Source organism: Syngnathus typhle, linkage group LG8 (genome assembly GCF_033458585.1).
Source record: "Syngnathus typhle isolate RoL2023-S1 ecotype Sweden linkage group LG8, RoL_Styp_1.0, whole genome shotgun sequence".
Classification (NCBI taxonomy): Eukaryota; Metazoa; Chordata; class Actinopteri; order Syngnathiformes; family Syngnathidae; genus Syngnathus; species Syngnathus typhle.
This window is the reverse complement of record NC_083745.1, coordinates 14,551,047-14,566,976: the sequence shown is the minus strand read 5'-3', so window position 1 is coordinate 14,566,976 and position 15,930 is coordinate 14,551,047. Positions and strand designations below refer to the sequence as shown.

The 15,930-nt window shown below is 47.9% G+C and overlaps 1 protein-coding gene across 19 annotated transcripts; it reads right to left on the bottom strand.

The window, feature by feature from the left end:
- Positions 1-238: 238 nt before the first annotated feature.
- slc22a15 (solute carrier family 22 member 15) lies at positions 239-15,389 on the bottom strand. Of its 19 annotated transcripts, none has more exons than XR_009715135.1 (14): positions 15,250-15,389; positions 8,579-8,707; positions 8,345-8,477; positions 7,514-7,678; positions 7,183-7,333; positions 7,059-7,119; positions 6,332-6,489; positions 6,120-6,260; positions 4,190-4,275; positions 2,665-2,773; positions 2,516-2,588; positions 1,966-2,121; positions 897-1,596; positions 239-733 (listed from the first exon to the last, which is right to left on the bottom strand). XR_009715135.1 is itself a non-coding variant. In XM_061285002.1 (13 exons), the coding sequence occupies exons 1-13, from the start codon at positions 15,331-15,333 to the stop codon at positions 1,438-1,440; spliced, it is 1,605 nt and encodes a 534-aa protein (XP_061140986.1). In that variant the 5' UTR covers positions 15,334-15,389; the 3' UTR covers positions 239-1,437. The 19 variants fall into 19 exon arrangements, 12 of the variants coding, with proteins under 12 accessions (XP_061140986.1, XP_061140989.1, XP_061140990.1 ...); XR_009715134.1 differs by having other exon boundaries at positions 239-1,002; positions 1,127-1,596; XR_009715136.1 differs by having other exon boundaries at positions 239-1,002; positions 1,127-1,245.
- Between the last annotated feature and the right edge of the window lie 541 nt (positions 15,390-15,930).

The following is a 15,930-nucleotide window of genomic DNA, read 5'->3' as shown; positions in this document are numbered from 1 at the left end:
CCGAGTGCCGGAGAAAATCGACGTGGGCCCGGGGAGAACATGCAAACTCCACACAGGGAGGGCCGGAGGTGGAATCGAACCCACACCCTCCTAACTGTGAGGCAGACGTGCTACCCAGTGCTACACACCAGCAATCCTTCAACTCAAAGCAGTCTAGACACTGTTCGAACGCATCTTTAGTTACAGACACCATTTCGTCGCTCGTCAGCATCCGGCATTTGCACGCGGTAGTCTCGGACACTTTGTGTTTCGCCTTTTGTTTTATTTTAATTTACTTTTGAGCAATTTTTCAAAACGCACAACACAAATAGAACTGACAAAACAGGCAACAAGAGAGAATCCATCATTTGATCAATATAGCATTCACATTTATGTCTGTTCATGTCACCTTTTCATTTTCTTCTTTTCAATACGTATTCCATTGGGGCACTAGCATTCTTATCTTTATTGGCGACCTTGAGTGCCTTGAAAGGCGCCTTACAAATAAAATGTATTAGTATTATTATCCAAAATCAGTTAAATCACTGTTGAATCATGACGAAGACATTTAGATGAATTTTTATCAACAATATCAAATTTGCCTCTGAGATCAAATATGATGCTCCCTATGATGGACAGACTGTAAACAACTTCCAATTCAGTCAATGGTAGGTTTCAGCCGTTCCCTGGTCATCAAGACAGGGAAACATTGACAATATGTTGTACGTGTTCCCATTTGTCCAAATACAGCATTCTGTTATAAGGGTTACAAAAAGACAACTTTTCATGCAAAAAATGGACAATTTAGTGAATACGTGTACATGTGACTAATAAATATCACCATTGAAACCGGTTTCATTGTGAAACAATTCGATGCAGCAATGCAAAAAAGCTCTTCTGCAATGTTGGGCGCCTACCCCACTGGTCCCGCACACTCGGAAGGGAAGAACAGTAGCCAGTCGGAGGTCCGGTGAGCAGTCAGATATTTGCGGGTTGCTATTTGTCATCTTGGTAGAGGAGAGGCTGAGGAGGAGCAGCAAAGAAGCATGTAGCAAACTATCACAACCTGAAATGAGCGCCAGGGTCATTGCTCAGTGGCCTCGTGGTAAAGTGTTCGCCCTGAGACTGGAAGGTTGTGGGTTCATACCAAAGACTATAAAAATGGGACCCATTGCTTCCCTGGCTTGGCACTCAGCATCAAGGGTTGGAATTGGGGGTTAGATGACCAAAGGATTCCTGAGCGCGGTACCGCTGCTCACTGCTCCCCTAGGGGATGGGTTAAATGCAGAGGACAAATTTCACCACACCCAGATGTGTGTGACAATCATCGTGTCTTTACCTTGACTCACATCACCAACTATTCAAGTCCACCAAATTGTCACAATTCCTCGCGCTTTTTTTATTCATACTGTTCATTGTAGTGACGCCTTAAAACGCAAGCGCCGTCCGTCACTTGCCCTAACTTGGGAGTTTTTCCAGAAACCAGCCACCACTGTAGCAACGGTTTGGTCTCGAGTTTTGGGCAAAGTTGGAGATGCGAGTGCGCTTCAGAGCGTGGCGGCAACACACTCGACAACGTCCAGCCATTCTCGATTCACATTTGTTCCCGTGCAGTTTCTGGAATTGGGGACAAATGCAGGACTATCTTGTTGAATTTCCTCTTGCGTTGGTGATCCTGAGATGGATTTTGGGACCCAGGACCGGATCAACTCGCAAATTCAAAGCATAGCTCAAGGAACACGGCTGTACTGAGGTCCGTTTTATATCAAAAAATGACTTTTGACACCAGCTCGTACTGGCGAGACATTAAAAGCCTTTTTATCTGTGTTCTGTATAGATACTTGGATGGCTGAGCGGGCTTTGTTAGGCGCCTGGTTCGGGCCCGAAACGGTTCGGGTACCGCGCTCCGACCGAGTGCACCCCATCGATCATTTGACTCAAACATCCTTCTCTGCTAATGTGTATGCCTTTGCGAGCATCCCTCACCTTGTTCTCCAGGACTCGGCGGCTGCCGGGTTGGAGCTGTTCTAGTGTGTGCGCCGGTGGCGCGCCAAGGGTCTCGGGCAGCAGGAGCACCAAAGCGCCAGCGGAGAAGCCGCTCAAAGAGAAGACGCTGAAAGGCACCGCCGCGGCCAATGCCCGCTGTCAGACGTGCAACACCGTTACATGCGGCCCGCCGGGGAAAAGAGACTGTCGCGGCGCAAAATTCACAACTGGTATCAAAGACGAGCAAAAACAACCGCGTCAAGAGCGGCCGTTCCATCGCCGAGAACTGCCAGAGAAGAAGAGCCAGATTTAGCTCTCAATGTAGGGCGGCCGGAAGCACGCCAGCCTGATATTGGAGGCAGGAAGGAAGTCTGGAAGGAAGGAAGCAAGGAAGGGAGGAAGAAAGGAAGACAAGAAGGAAGGCAAGCAGGAAGAAAGGCAGGCAGGCAAGCAGGAAGGGAGAAAGGAAGGAATCCAGGAAGAAAGGATGGAAGGGAGGCAGGAAGAAAAGCAAGGAAGGAAGGAAGGAAGGCAGGCAGGACGTTCTCACCATGGAAGGCACAAAGGGAGCAAGAATTCCTCCTACTCTGCAGGACATGGCACAAACTCCCAGGCCGGCGTTCCTGAAAGGAACCAAACAAAAGTGAGAAACTAGCGCCAGATGCAGCTTGACACCAAGGTGGCCCCGCCTCCACTCACCTGACCACAGTGGGGTACAGCTCTGACGTGTACACGTACACGATGTTGAAGGCCGCGCTCACCGTCAGCTTTCCTAACAGCGCCAAGGAGGTCACACCCAGTGACGTCTCTGCACGCATGCAGGCATGCACACGCACACACTTGAGTTTCTGCTCTTCCTTCCTTTCGCTCTATAGCAGGGGTCGGAAACCCACGGCTCCAGAGCCACATGCGGCTCTTTAGCACTCCTCTAGCGGCTCACTGGAGCTTTTGCAAAAATGTGTGAAAATGGAAACTGATGTTTTTTTTAAATATATTTTTTAGATGGTAATCATGACAAATGTAAAAGTGTATGTAGTTGTAAATATATTAAAAATACAGAATTTCAGAATGGCGCCAATGAGCAAAATTGCGAGTAATAAACAAACAGGTATGTGAGTGATGGGCCATGGATTCAAAAGGCAAAAAGAGAAAGATTGCTGATAAGAACAAAGGGGTTAAGAAATAATGGACTGAACTATTTGCTTTCATTGCCAATGCTGAAGGATTGCCTGCATGTTTGATTTGCAATGAGAAGTTGTCAAATAACAAGAAGAGTAATTTGGAGCGACATTTTTCGCTAAAGCATGCTAAATTTGTTTCCGATCACCCAATTAGAACTGAGACGAAAGGTGCAATTGCAGTGCTGGTGGAGAAATTTGAGGACCGAAAAAACAGTTTCAAGTAGTGGATTGCATCTCCAAACTCTACAACTGCTGCAAGTTTTGTTGCAGCCCGGGAGATAATAAAGCGCAGAAAACCATTCACCGATGGTGAGTACATGAAGGATTCATTCATTCAAATATCAGAGTGCCTATTGTTGGACTTCAAAAACAAAACCGAGATCATTCAGAAAATTAAAGACATGCCTCTTTCCGCAAAAACAGTGAAGGAAAGGGTAATTAAAATGGCAAACAATATCACCGATCAGCAAACCAATGACATCAATTCAGCTCCAGCTTTCTCAATTGGCTGTGAGGAGTTGTGTGACGTGACCGATATTGAACAGACAGCGCTGCTATGCAGGTACGTGAACTCTAACGGGCCGCAAGAAGAAACGATCGAGTTGATACCACTAAAAGGCCAAACACGGGGGGAGGACATCTGCGAGGCTGTGCTGCAATGTTTAAATGACAGAGATACACACTGTATTGACAGTCTATATTGCCTTATAGAAGGCTTTAGATTTTGGCAGCTTCAGACAGGTATGTTTTTTTTTTTGAGGGACAATATGGCTCTTTGAACATTTTGGGTTACCGACCCCTGCTCTATAGGAATGCAAGCGAGCGCAGCCACTTAACAAAGGTTTTGTTCTTTTTCATCCTTGTGAGTGACAAAAACTGAGGGGCCAAATGTTTCACTCAACAATGCACAATTGAGGTAAACTTTTGCACGGAACCAAGAGGACATTTCATCCAGCCAATAGATGAAATGGTCCAAGACCTCCCTTTGGATGGAAAGACGCGCACGCAATCTCTTTTGGCCCCGCCTTGTCGGTGTGTCTTACCCGCGTCTTCTGGAATGAAGATGGCGCCGAGGCAGGCCCACGCAGACAAACATAAGAAAGCCGACAAACTCTTCCTCCGGCCGGCCCTGAAAGACATTTTAAAGATCCACCCTGCCTTGGTTTTCTCTGATGTCTTTGTCACGTGTCTTTACTCAAACTACGGCATGTGGACAAAAAATGTTGTCATGGTGACAGTGGCTGCTTTTTTGTCTGTCTCGCACCTCTTCCTTTCATCCCCAAGTCAGGAAGTTGACTCTGTTGCTTTCCTTCCAAGTAGCTGACTGATAAGAGTAGCAGAGACATGAGACAGCCTCAAAGCAAAAGGACCCGGCCATTCATTTAACACTCGACGGCTGGCTGCCAACTATCATTCCAAAGTCTCGTCTAAAGCAGGGGTCACCAACCTTTCTTAAACCGAGAGCTACTTCCTGGGTACTGATTAAGGCAAAGGGCTACCAGTTTGACACACACTTCTGAAACAGCCAATTTGCTCAATTTAGCTTTCACTATGTATTATTATTGTCATTTCCAGTTCACATGTAAGTGTGATTTTAACAAGAATAGCAAAAATACATCATCAGTCGAATTCCGAATCTATTTTCTAATACGGAAGAGGATTAGGGCCAGTGAACAAAAAAAAACGAGGGGTGACAGGATTCTGACTTTTTTCCTCAGAATTCTGACTTTAAAGTGGGAATTCTGACTTTATTCTCAGAATTCTGACTTTAAAGTCAGAAGTCCCACTTTAAAGTCAGAATTCTGAGAATAAAGTCAGAATTCCCAATTTCTGACTTTAAACTCAGAATTCTGACTTTATTCTCAGTCAGAATTCCCACTTTAAAGTCAGAATTCTGAGAATATAGTCAGAATTCTGACTTTAGTCAGAAATTGGGAATTCTGACTTTAAAGTCAGAATTCTGAGAATAAAGTCAGAATTCTGAGAAAAAAAGTCAGAATCCTGTCACCCTTCGTTTATTTTTCTTCACTGGCCCTAATCCTCTTCCGTAATACGTTTTCCCATTACAAATAGAGAAAATTTTAGTCCGTTCCAAGACTAAAAAAAAAAACCCGCCTTTTTTTTAAGCATTTTTTCATTTTTCATTTTTGTCCGATCACGCATCTGTTGGTGCGTAGCGCGTCGCCCACCGCAATATTTAGAAAATATTTTTAAAGTCCTGATGTACTTTCCAGAATTTAAGTGGACCTAAGTCCGCAGGGAGCTCAATTTTGTCCGATTGCGCAACAGCAGCGCAACTACAGCGCACCGCCGAACGCGCAACCGTAGCTCGTCGCCGACCGCGCAACTGCACCGCGCTGGTCGCATTATTGTGACAGAGCGGTCGCTGAAATTTAGAAAATATTTTTAGTCCTGTACTTTCCAAAATTTAAGTGGACCTCAGTGCGCAGGGAGCTTCATTTGGTCGGATCGCGCAACCGCAGCGCGCCGGGCGCTCACTGTCGCATTGCTTTAAGAGCGTCTTTGTGTTTTAGGATGGCTTTACTGCTCCCACTTGCTTTCTTTGGTAGCATGGTTAGGGCTTAATACAATCCTCAAAGTAACGAAAATACAATAACTACGGAGTCAGTCGGCATCTGGGCCGCGCAGTCAGGGTTTCTCGGGTCCTCCCGGCTCATCTCGCGAGGTTCGACGTCCGAATTTTGTTCAACAACCGAAGCAAAGAGAATCTCGATTTTTTTGTTCAAATTCCGATTTGTTCAAGAACCGGGACAATCAGAAACCGAGGTTTGACTGTAAAATAACTAGATGCAGCTCACCGACAAGTGCCACTATCCGAGCTAATTTTAGAACATCCTGCAGGCGACTCATGCAGTCCTCACGAGTGACCTGGTGCCCGCGGGCACCGTGTTGGTGACCCCTGGTCTAAAGGCTCCTCCACACCCCCCGCGCGTGCGTGCGTCCATGCCTCACCAGGGTCGGTTCATGCAATAGACGCAGAGCGGGTAGGCTGGCAGCTCCACCAGGCCAGACATGGCCACATTCAGGTAACGGTTTCCCGACACATCCCCGGCGCCCAGTGTCAGGCCGTAATACACCAGACTGCACGCGTACCTGGACACGCGCATTTCCAGCCCATTTGTTGCTGTTGCCATGGTTACGCTAACTCAACATGCGCCACTCACCAGACATACATGAGCAGGAACGTCCTGAGACGGAGGAGAGGATGAGTGGCCAGCTGCAGGATGCCCGAACCGCCTGAGCCGCCCGAGCCGCCTCCGGCCGGCCGCAAGGTCAGCTTGTGCGCAGGGCGACCGTTCATCAGAGCCATGTAGCGCATCACCTCCAATCAAAAGTTGCCAGTGATGCAATCAATAAAGTTCATCAAACAATCCATCCATCCATCTATTTTCTATACCACTTGTCCCTATGGGGGTCGTGGGCGTGCTGGAGTCTATCCTAGGAGTAATCGGGGAAGTAGGCGGAGGACACTCTGAACTGGTTGCCAGCCAATCGCAGGGCACACAGAGAGGAACAACTACTCGCACTCGCACTCACACCTAGGGACAATTTGGAGGGCCTGTTTTTGGGATGTGGGAGGAAATCGGAATACCCAATGAAAACCCACGTGGGCAAGGGGAGAACATGTAAACTCCACACAGAGAGGGCCAGAGGTGGAATTGAACCCACATCCTCAAAACTGTGAGGTGGACGTGCTAACCAGTGCACCACCGAGCCACCTTACATCAAACAATGTTAAAAATCAATTAATCTCTTCCAAGAAATACTATTTTACAATGCAGCGTAAGGGTTTTCAGTTACGAGTGTGGTCAAGGGATAAGTTCTGCTTCGGACGGTTCAGCTGAACACAAAAGCATCCAAAAAGCGAGCCCGCAAACGGTTTCTACTGACCTCCTGCGCCCGCCGGGTGTGACGGCGACAGTAGAGCCAGCGAGGAGACTCCGGAAGCGTTCTGACAAAAGGAGCAAGGGGTCAGACGCGGGCCAGGGACTTCGGCGGCAGCGCGGGCACACACGTGGACAGCGCGGGCACACACGTGGACAGCAGGAAGCAGAGGACTCCCCAAGTGTTGGCCGCTGTCGCGAGCGTCCTCCATGGCCTTATGACGAAACCCAGAGCCGCAAAGAGGGCGATGCCCACCGCAAACGTCATGCTCGTCAGCGTCCCTGACGCGGGGGGAAAAAAAAAAAGACAACAAATCAATGTAAATAATGCCATAGCATTCGGCTCCTCGCTTTTTTAAAGTACTAAAACATTGAAAAGTGCATTTGGGGCTCGGCTTACCCCAGAGCTTCAAAGGCGGAATTTTGGGTGGCTAAGTGAGGACAAGGAAGCAGGTGGCTTACCAGTCACGGCCCAGTAGGACTTGCCCACGTACTCCTGCGTGAGGATGAAGCAGACCAGGCCGATGGCGCCGTTCATCAGGCCCACCAGGAGTCGAGAGGCGGCGAACACTTCGTAGCTCGGAGACGCCGCCGTCACGTAACCCAGGAGCACCTCCAGGAACAGCGCTGCGCCCCAAAACGCCGTGCTAGTCACGCCTCGCCACAAAAAGGGCGCCGCCTCTTGTCGTGTCGCCTTATGCAGTGTGTTGTTTCGTTGTCGCGGGTTTGTGCGGTCAAATGTGTCGTCATACACGTTAAATGCTTTGAACGAACAAAACAATGTTTCATGTCATCTGGTCATGTCACGGGTTTCATACCTATTATTTTCCCGTCATGTCAATGTGCTGCTTTTCATGTCACGACGTATGGCTTTCATGACATGTCGCACGTTTCCTGTCACCGGTGTGTCTGTGTCACATTTTGTGCAATTTTATCATCACATGCTTTGTGGTTTGTCTTTGCGTGTCATGTTGTCACTGTCATGTGTTTCAGGCCAAATGGTCATTCCTCCTTTCTTCCTGTCCTGTTGTGTTGGTATGTCACGTGTTGTCATGTCAGGATGTCACAACATGTCATCGCATGTGCCCGTGCCTCATGTTGGTTGCGTGTTAACATGCCCTGGCGTGCATTTCATGTTGTTTCCTGTCTTGTCACGATCACGCTTTGCTGTCACGTTGACATGGCAGGCCTTTCTTGTCCCACGTTTCATGTTATGTGATATGTCACGGGTGACGGAGACACGTCACGCTGTTCATCGTTACGCCGTCGGGTTAAATTTGGACGCGCCCTCACCCGTCAGGTAGACCGGTCTCCTGCCGACGGTGTCAGAGAGAGGCCCGAGAACGAAGCTCCCGAGCAGGAGGCCAACGAAGAATAGCGATCCAGCCAAGCTGACCTTGTAGGACTGCTGCTTGACCAGGAGCCACTGCGGGGGAAGAACACAAGCGGGATAGAAAGAGTGGGAGCCGGAGGAGCAGGAGCCGGAAGATCCGGAAGAGCGGGAGCAGTGCACGGACATTCGCTTACCTCCGTCACAATGGAGTCCACGTCCCCGAAAAATGTGACCGGTGAATGAACGCCGTCATGCTTCTCCACGTGCACCTCTGGAGACGCTCCCACCAAAACCACCAACATGGACTGGCACGCCATGTACACCTGAAACACACGCACACATGTGCGGTCAGACATGTGCACTACATGTGCTGATTGGATCATCAAGTATTCTGTACGTTACATTCACAGTCCTCTCGTCGGATAGAAAGGACATATTGGAAAGTGTTTCTCCTTTAATTTCAGTATTGTACAGAGTGCTCTTATGTTAAACTTAACAAAACATTATACCATCCTTGGCTGTGCAAGTGTATCTTTTCAGCGGTGAACATTCCTTTGACCCATTCCTTAAGTACGTATCTGCCATCCAGTGGCGTAGCCAGGAATTTTTCCAGTAGGGGCGCACGCCCACAGGAAAAAAAATCTAACATCACCCACGCCGTTCGCTGATCGCTAAAACAACATCCGGGTCCGGGAGGCAAACGGTGAATGGATAACATCGCGCACATAGAATAGGGCAAGCACATTCGCGCAAGACTGAAAAAAAAAAACGGCATGAAAATGAAGAATCGAAAAAGCTCGATTTTTTTCAACGCGGGCGCAGGGAGTCCTAACCGGGGCGCCGCCCCGGCTCGCCCGGGCTTGGCTACGCCACTGCTGCCATCCTTGGCTGGGGGGCTGTGCAAGTGTACTTTTTCAGCGGTGAACAATTCTGTATCCCACCCGCTTCCTCTTTGTGCATCGCATGACAGACAGTCCTTTGTGAAATTCTGTCCTCTCCACACTGAAGAAGAAACAGCAACGTGTACATATTTTGTTAAGTTAGACAAACTCATATACTTTTTCATGTTCATATATATGCAAATCCTTTTATTATCATATATAAACATAATTGCTAAATCAGAACACGGATACAGCACCCAGAGCTTTGTGGCCTCCCAATGGGGCTTGTCACAATTACCCCAAAGGTACTATTTTTAGAACAGTAAACTGCGCAAGTGCCGAGTCTCTCCCGGATGACCGAACATCTCACCCTATCTCTAAGGGAGAGCCCGGAGATCCTGCGGAGAAAACTCATTTCGTCCGCTTGTAGCCGGGATCTCGTTCTTTCGGTCATGACCCATAGCTCGTGACCATAGGTGAGGGTAAGAGCGTAAATCGACCGGTAAATTGAGAGCTTTGCCTTTTGGCTCGGCTCTCTCTTTACCACGACGGACCGGTACAGAGTCCGCATTACTGCCGACGCTGCACCGATCCGCCTGTCGATCTCGTGCTCCATCCTCCCCTCACTCGTGAACAAGATCCCAAGATACTTAAACTCCTCCACTAGGGGCAGGATCTCATCCCCGATCTGGAGAGGGCATTCCACCCTTTTCCGATAGAGGACCATGGACTCGGATTTGGAGGTGCTGACCCTCATCCCAACCGCTTCACACTCTGCTGCGAACCGCTCCAATGCGAGCTGGAGATCACGGCCTGAAGAAGCCAACAGCACCACGTCGTCTGCAAACAGCAGATACGCGATGGTGAGGTCCCCAAACCGGACACCCTCAACGCCTCGGCTGCGCCTAGAAATTCTGTCCATAAAAATTATGAACAGAATCGGTGACAAAGGGCAGCCTTGGCGGAGTCCAACCCTCACTGGGAACGAATCCGACTTACTGCCGGAAATGCGGACCAAACTCTGGCATTGGTGATACAGGGACCGAACCGCCCTTATCAGTTGGCTCGGTACGCCGTACTCCCAAAGCACCCCCCACAGGACCTCCCGAGGGACACGGTCGAACGCCGTCTCCAAGTCCACAAAACACATGTGGACTGGTTGGGCAAACTCCCATGCACCCTCGAGAATCCTGCTGAGGGTGAAGAGCTGGTCCACTGTTCCACGGCCAGGACGAAACCCACACTGTTCCTCCTGAATCAGAGGTTCGACCTCCCGACGGTCCCTCCTCTCCAGCACCCTTGAATAGACCTTACCAGGGAGGCTGAGGAGTGTAATTCCCCTGTAATTGGAACACACCCTCCGGTCCCCCTTCTTAAAGAGGGGAACCACCACCCCAGTCTGCCAATCCAGAGGCACTGTCCCCGATGTCCACGCGATGCTGTAGAGACGTGTCAGCCATGACAGCCCCACAACATCCAGAGCCCTTAGGAAATCTGGGCGGATCTCATCCCCCCCCGGGGCCTTGGAGTTTTTTAATACCTCAGTGACTTCAACCCCAGAGATTGGAGAGTCCGCCTCAGAGTCCCCAGGCCCTGCCTCCACAATGGAAGGCGTGTCGGTGGAATTGAGGAGGTCTTCGAAGTATTCTCCCCACCGACACACGACGTCCCGAGTCAAGGTCAGCAGCACGCCATCTCCACTGTAAACAGTATTGACGTTGCACTGCTTCCCCCTCCTGAGACGCTGAATGGTGGACCAGAATTTCCTCGAAGCCGTCCGGAAGTCATTCTTCATGGCCTCGCCAAACTCTTCCCACGCCCGGGTTTTTGCCTCAGCAACCGCCGAAGCCGCGTTCCGCTTGGCCATCCGGTACCTGTCAGCAGCCTCCGGAGTCCCGCAGGCCAAAACGGCCCGATAGGACTCCTTCTTCAGCTTGACGGCATCCCTTACCGCCGGTGTCCACCAGCGAGTTCGGGGATTGCCGCCACGACAGGCACCAATGACCTTACGGCTACAGCTCCGGTTGGCCGCCTCAACAATGGAGGTGCGGAACAATGTCCACTCTGACTCAATGTCCCCCGGGACGTGGGAAAGGTTCTGCCGGAGGTGGGAGTTGAAGCGCTTCCTGACAGGGGATTCCGCCAGACGTTCTCAGCAGACCCTCACAGAACGTTTCCACCATCGGAGCCAACCCACCACCAGGTGGTGATCAGTTGACAGCTCTGCCCCTCTCTTCGCCCGAGTGTCCAAAACATGCGGCCGCAAATCCGATGACACGACTACAAAGTCAATCATCGAACTGCGGCCTAGGGTGTCCTGGTGCCAAGTGCCCACATGGACACTCTTATGTTTGAACATGGTGTTCATTATAGAAAATCCGTGTCGAGCACAGAAGTCCAATAATAGAACACCGCTCGGGTTCAGATCGGGGGGGCCGTTCCTCCCAATCACGCCCTTCCAGGTCTCACTGTCATTGCCCACGTGAGCATTGAAGTCACCCAGTAGAACGATGGAGTCCCCAGAAGGAGCGCTCTCCAGCACCTCCTCCAGGGACTCCAAAAAGGGTGGGTACTCTGAGCTGCCGTTTGGTGCATAGCAGTCAGGACCCGTCCCCCCACCCGAAGGCGGAGGGAGGCTACCCTCTCGTTCACCGGGGTGAACCCCAATGTGCAGGCGCCCAGCCGGGGGGCAATAAGTATAACCACACCTGCTCGACGACTCTCACCGTGGGCAACTCTGTAATGCAATTAAAAAAAAAAAAAGTCATACATTCTGGACTCATTACAAATCGACTGAAATATTGCAAGCCTTTTATTGTTTTAATATTGCTGATTATGGCATACAGCTTAAGAAAACTCAAATATATGTACTATCTCAAAATATTAGAATATTTCCTCAGACCACGTAAAAAAAAAAGATTTATAACAGCAAAACAAAATCAAACATTTGAAAATGTCCATTAATGCACTCAGTACTTGGTTGGGAATCCTTTTGCACGGATTACTGCAACCAATGCGGCGTAGCATGGAGGCAATCAGCCTGTGGCATTGCTGAGGTGTTATGGATGCCCAGGATGCTTCAATAGCGGCCTTTACCTCATTTGCATTGTTGGGTCTGGTGTCTTTAAGCTTCTTCTTCACAATACCCCACAAATTCTCTATGGGGTTCAGGTCAGGGGAATTGGCAGGCCAATTGAGGACAGTAATGCCATGGTCAGTACACAGGGATGAGAACGGCAAATGAAAAAAAACACTGAGAAGTAGCCACAGGCCCCTATTGGGGGCTACAGGGGCCACAGGCCCCCCTTGGGGGCCGCAGGGGGCCAGGGACAATGCCCCGGAAGGGGCTCAGGGGGCAAAGCTCCCTGGAAACTCCTGGATTTTGGCAGTTTAGCAACCCCAAAACCATTAATTTCATCACTCAATTTCAACAGTTTTGTTAAGAAAATATTCCTGCTTTGTGGGCTACCAAGGTGAATATAATACATCAAAATGGCACAATCAATTCTGGAGTTTTTCCTTTTGGTGAAAACTGTTAATTTTTTGCACCATCCGTCCATCCATCATTGAAGATTTATTCTTTAACGATATCATGACAATAGCCTAACATTAGCTTACATGTAACATCATGTTACCCTCATGCTTGTAAAAGGAAAAAGGTACCTTTGTGTTTTTTTGTTTTGTTGTGCTCCTTAATGTTTGAAGTGCCGCGACCTCCATAGCTGATCACATCTTGACAAAGAATCCACAATACTTTACCCGGTATATCTAATTTACAGATATGTTCCGTCAGGCAGGTGGTTACGGACTGTGTTCCGAGTTCTAAGATGACGCTGCTCTCGAGCCATGCCCATCTGAATAAGTTCCTGATCCCGCTCGACTTCTCTATTTCCCTGGCACGATCCTCGTCTTTTTTCTCTAAAACGTTCGCCATGCTGGCTAAAGGTTTTGCTAATTAGGAAAATGATGTGACGAAAGTAGCGCCAAAATGCTGCCGAAAATAAGGCGGCTGTTGTCGCAATACTGCTATTACACATCGACTAATCGATATAATGGTCTACGATTTGTTGGCATCGATGCTAAACGTAAACATCGATCTATATCGCCCGTTTTTGACCTCGGACATTAGACGCGACTTTATTTAGAAATCCAGTTCATTGTTGCTTGCTTCCTTTTTCCGGGAGCGTTGTTGTGTTGTGAGAAGAGCAGGCACGTGAAAGGGGAGTCGACAACTAGTACGCGGCTCCTGGGCTGGTGCTATGGCTAGTGTCCAAAAAGACGAGGACATTTGCTCCCCTTTAGGCTTCAAGTTATTCGTTTGGAAGCACTTTGGATTCCAAAGAAAAGATGGCTCAACGGACAAGACACGTGCAGTTTGTAAATCCTGCCATGCGGTGATCAAATATTCAGGGAGCACAAATCTCGCCACATTTAAAGAAAAAACACGACATCAAAGTTCAGTGTTAAAATAAGCACTTTGTATACTACAATACTCTTGTAATTTCCTAAATAAAGAGTTTGCAGTACCTTGTTGATTTTGCGTATGAATTGTTATAAATCAGGATATTGTTCTATATTTTTTATTAAAAAAAAATATTGATCGTAGAGCACTATATCGTGATATATCGTGATTGAATCGCAGCAGGCTTTAAGATATCGGCAAATATCGTATCGTAGTTCTTTGTATCGATATGATATCGTATCGTGACAAAACCCGCGATTTACACCCCTAATATATACGTAATTTAGACGTCTATAAAATAACCTAAAATAGACGTCTATATCAGGTTTCAGAAATAACCAATTCAGGGTACCCTGTCAGCCAGAGACGTCTATTAGACGTCTGGTCTCGTAAAGACCTAATTTAGACGTCTAAAATTGGTTACGGTATAGACCTAAAATAGACGTCTAAATTAAAAACATTAAATATGATCATATTTCAAAATTTTAATGCCTGAACCAGCTGTAGGTTGTATGAATAATGCACAGAAGTTGTTTGGATTTGTGTTTAACAAGCATATTGATCCGTACATGTGAATTGGTTATTTCTGTAACCCGATATAGACGTCTTTTTTAAGTTATTTTATAGACGTCTAAATTACGTCTATATATAGACCTAAAATATACATCTATATTAGGTTATTTTAGGTTATTTTATAGACGTCCGAATTTTTCAATGTTGATTGTGACGAATCTGCAGTTACGAAACAAAAGATTATTGAACTGGCTTAGCCCTAACGGCCGCAACTGGATTCGAGGAGTTAGTTTACAAGGGAGCGAGTTGAACCGTAACAAGATTCAAGATTCAAGAGTTTTTTATTCGCCATGTTTGAGCGTGCCAAACAAGGAATTTGACTTCGGTAGAAACACACCCTCTGTTCAACATTTAGGTGACTAACAACGACTTGTAATCACATGAAGCGATTACGTTTAACGTTTCTTTCAACGATCTTTCAATTTACAAGAAAACACAAGAGAATACAGACTGCGCAGTCATTAATATAAGCGGAGCCATACATTTGACACTTGAATCAATGGGCGCTCGTGGTTTACGTCATCAGCTGCGACTGCAAATAACTACGGCGTGAGTCCGCGCCGAGGGAGCAAAATCAACAAACCCTGGACTAATTTATTCACAAATCCTTAGCAAATCAACGCAAACATGTTCAACGAATGCCAAATCGAAAGAGTGATTCGGATAAATTACTGACTCGTTGTCGAAAACAACGCAAAAGAAAATAAGCTCAACCCAATAGCGTAGTTTGGGACAACATGGGCTGCGACAACGGTTTAGTGTTTCCCTGCATAGTGGCCCAACATCTGAACGAGTCGCCTCTTTATGCAAACATACAGGAGTTCGAAAATCGCCACGTCACTTCACGAAGGCCACTCGGACGTGTTTGCTGATTTTGCTCGGGTTCACTGTTTTTGGTGTTGCGGTTGTTTTTACTCAAGTCGATTGTTTGAGGCTGGCCAACTCTCACCTGGGTCAGAGCCAGGACGGCGACGGCTCGTTTCTGGTAGGCGCCGAACTCCCCGACCACCTGAAAAGCTTCCTCCACGTCCATCCCAATAGGCAGCTGCAGCAAAGATGATGAAACAAACAAGAGGTACTACGACGACGACGAGCACTTCCGGGTTAGCTTCAAAGAAGTAGAGTTTACCCGCGCTTTTGTTGGAGTTTAAGTCGACGACTGTTGCCCGGCAGTGGTTCTTAACCGGGTGCTTGCACCCTAGAGAATGCTTCTAGGGGGTGCGAGGATACCCTGGGGGTAATTTACAATTTTTCGGGGTTAATGGTCGGGTAACCGAAAAAAGTGTAAAATTCTGGAAATCAAGAAGTCATTGTCATTACCGTTTTTTCCGTGTATAATGCGCCCCCATGTATAATATGCATCCTAAAAATGGCATGTTGATGCTGGAAAAAAGCCTGTACCCATGTATAATACGCACCCAATTTATTTTTATTTTTTTCAATTTTTTATTTTTATTTTTTTTAAGTCCCAATGATCGTCACACACGCAGGGAGGCAATGGGTCCCATTTTTATAGTCTTTGGTATGGTCTTAACTAGGCTGGATGTAAAATTTTTTGTTGGCATTGATTTCTCCGACTGCCCGTAAAGGCACCACCGCCATCCGTGCGGACATGTGAAAAAGGCGTGCG

What these genes read in the sequence shown, in the direction of transcription:
- slc22a15 (XM_061285002.1), bottom strand. Translation starts at nt 15,333, where the DNA reads ATGGACGTGGAGGAAGCTTTTCAGGTGGTCGGGGAGTTCGGCGCCTAC. An exon ending in CCGTCCTGGCTCTGACCCAG is followed by an intron (nt 8,708 to 15,249) that starts GTGAGAGTTGGC and finishes CGTGTGTTTCAG; the next exon opens with GTGTACATGGCGTGCCAGTC. An exon ending in ACACCCGGCGGGCGCAGGAG is followed by an intron (nt 6,490 to 7,058) that starts GTCAGTAGAAAC and finishes TTTTGATTGGAG; the next exon opens with GTGATGCGCTACATGGCTCT.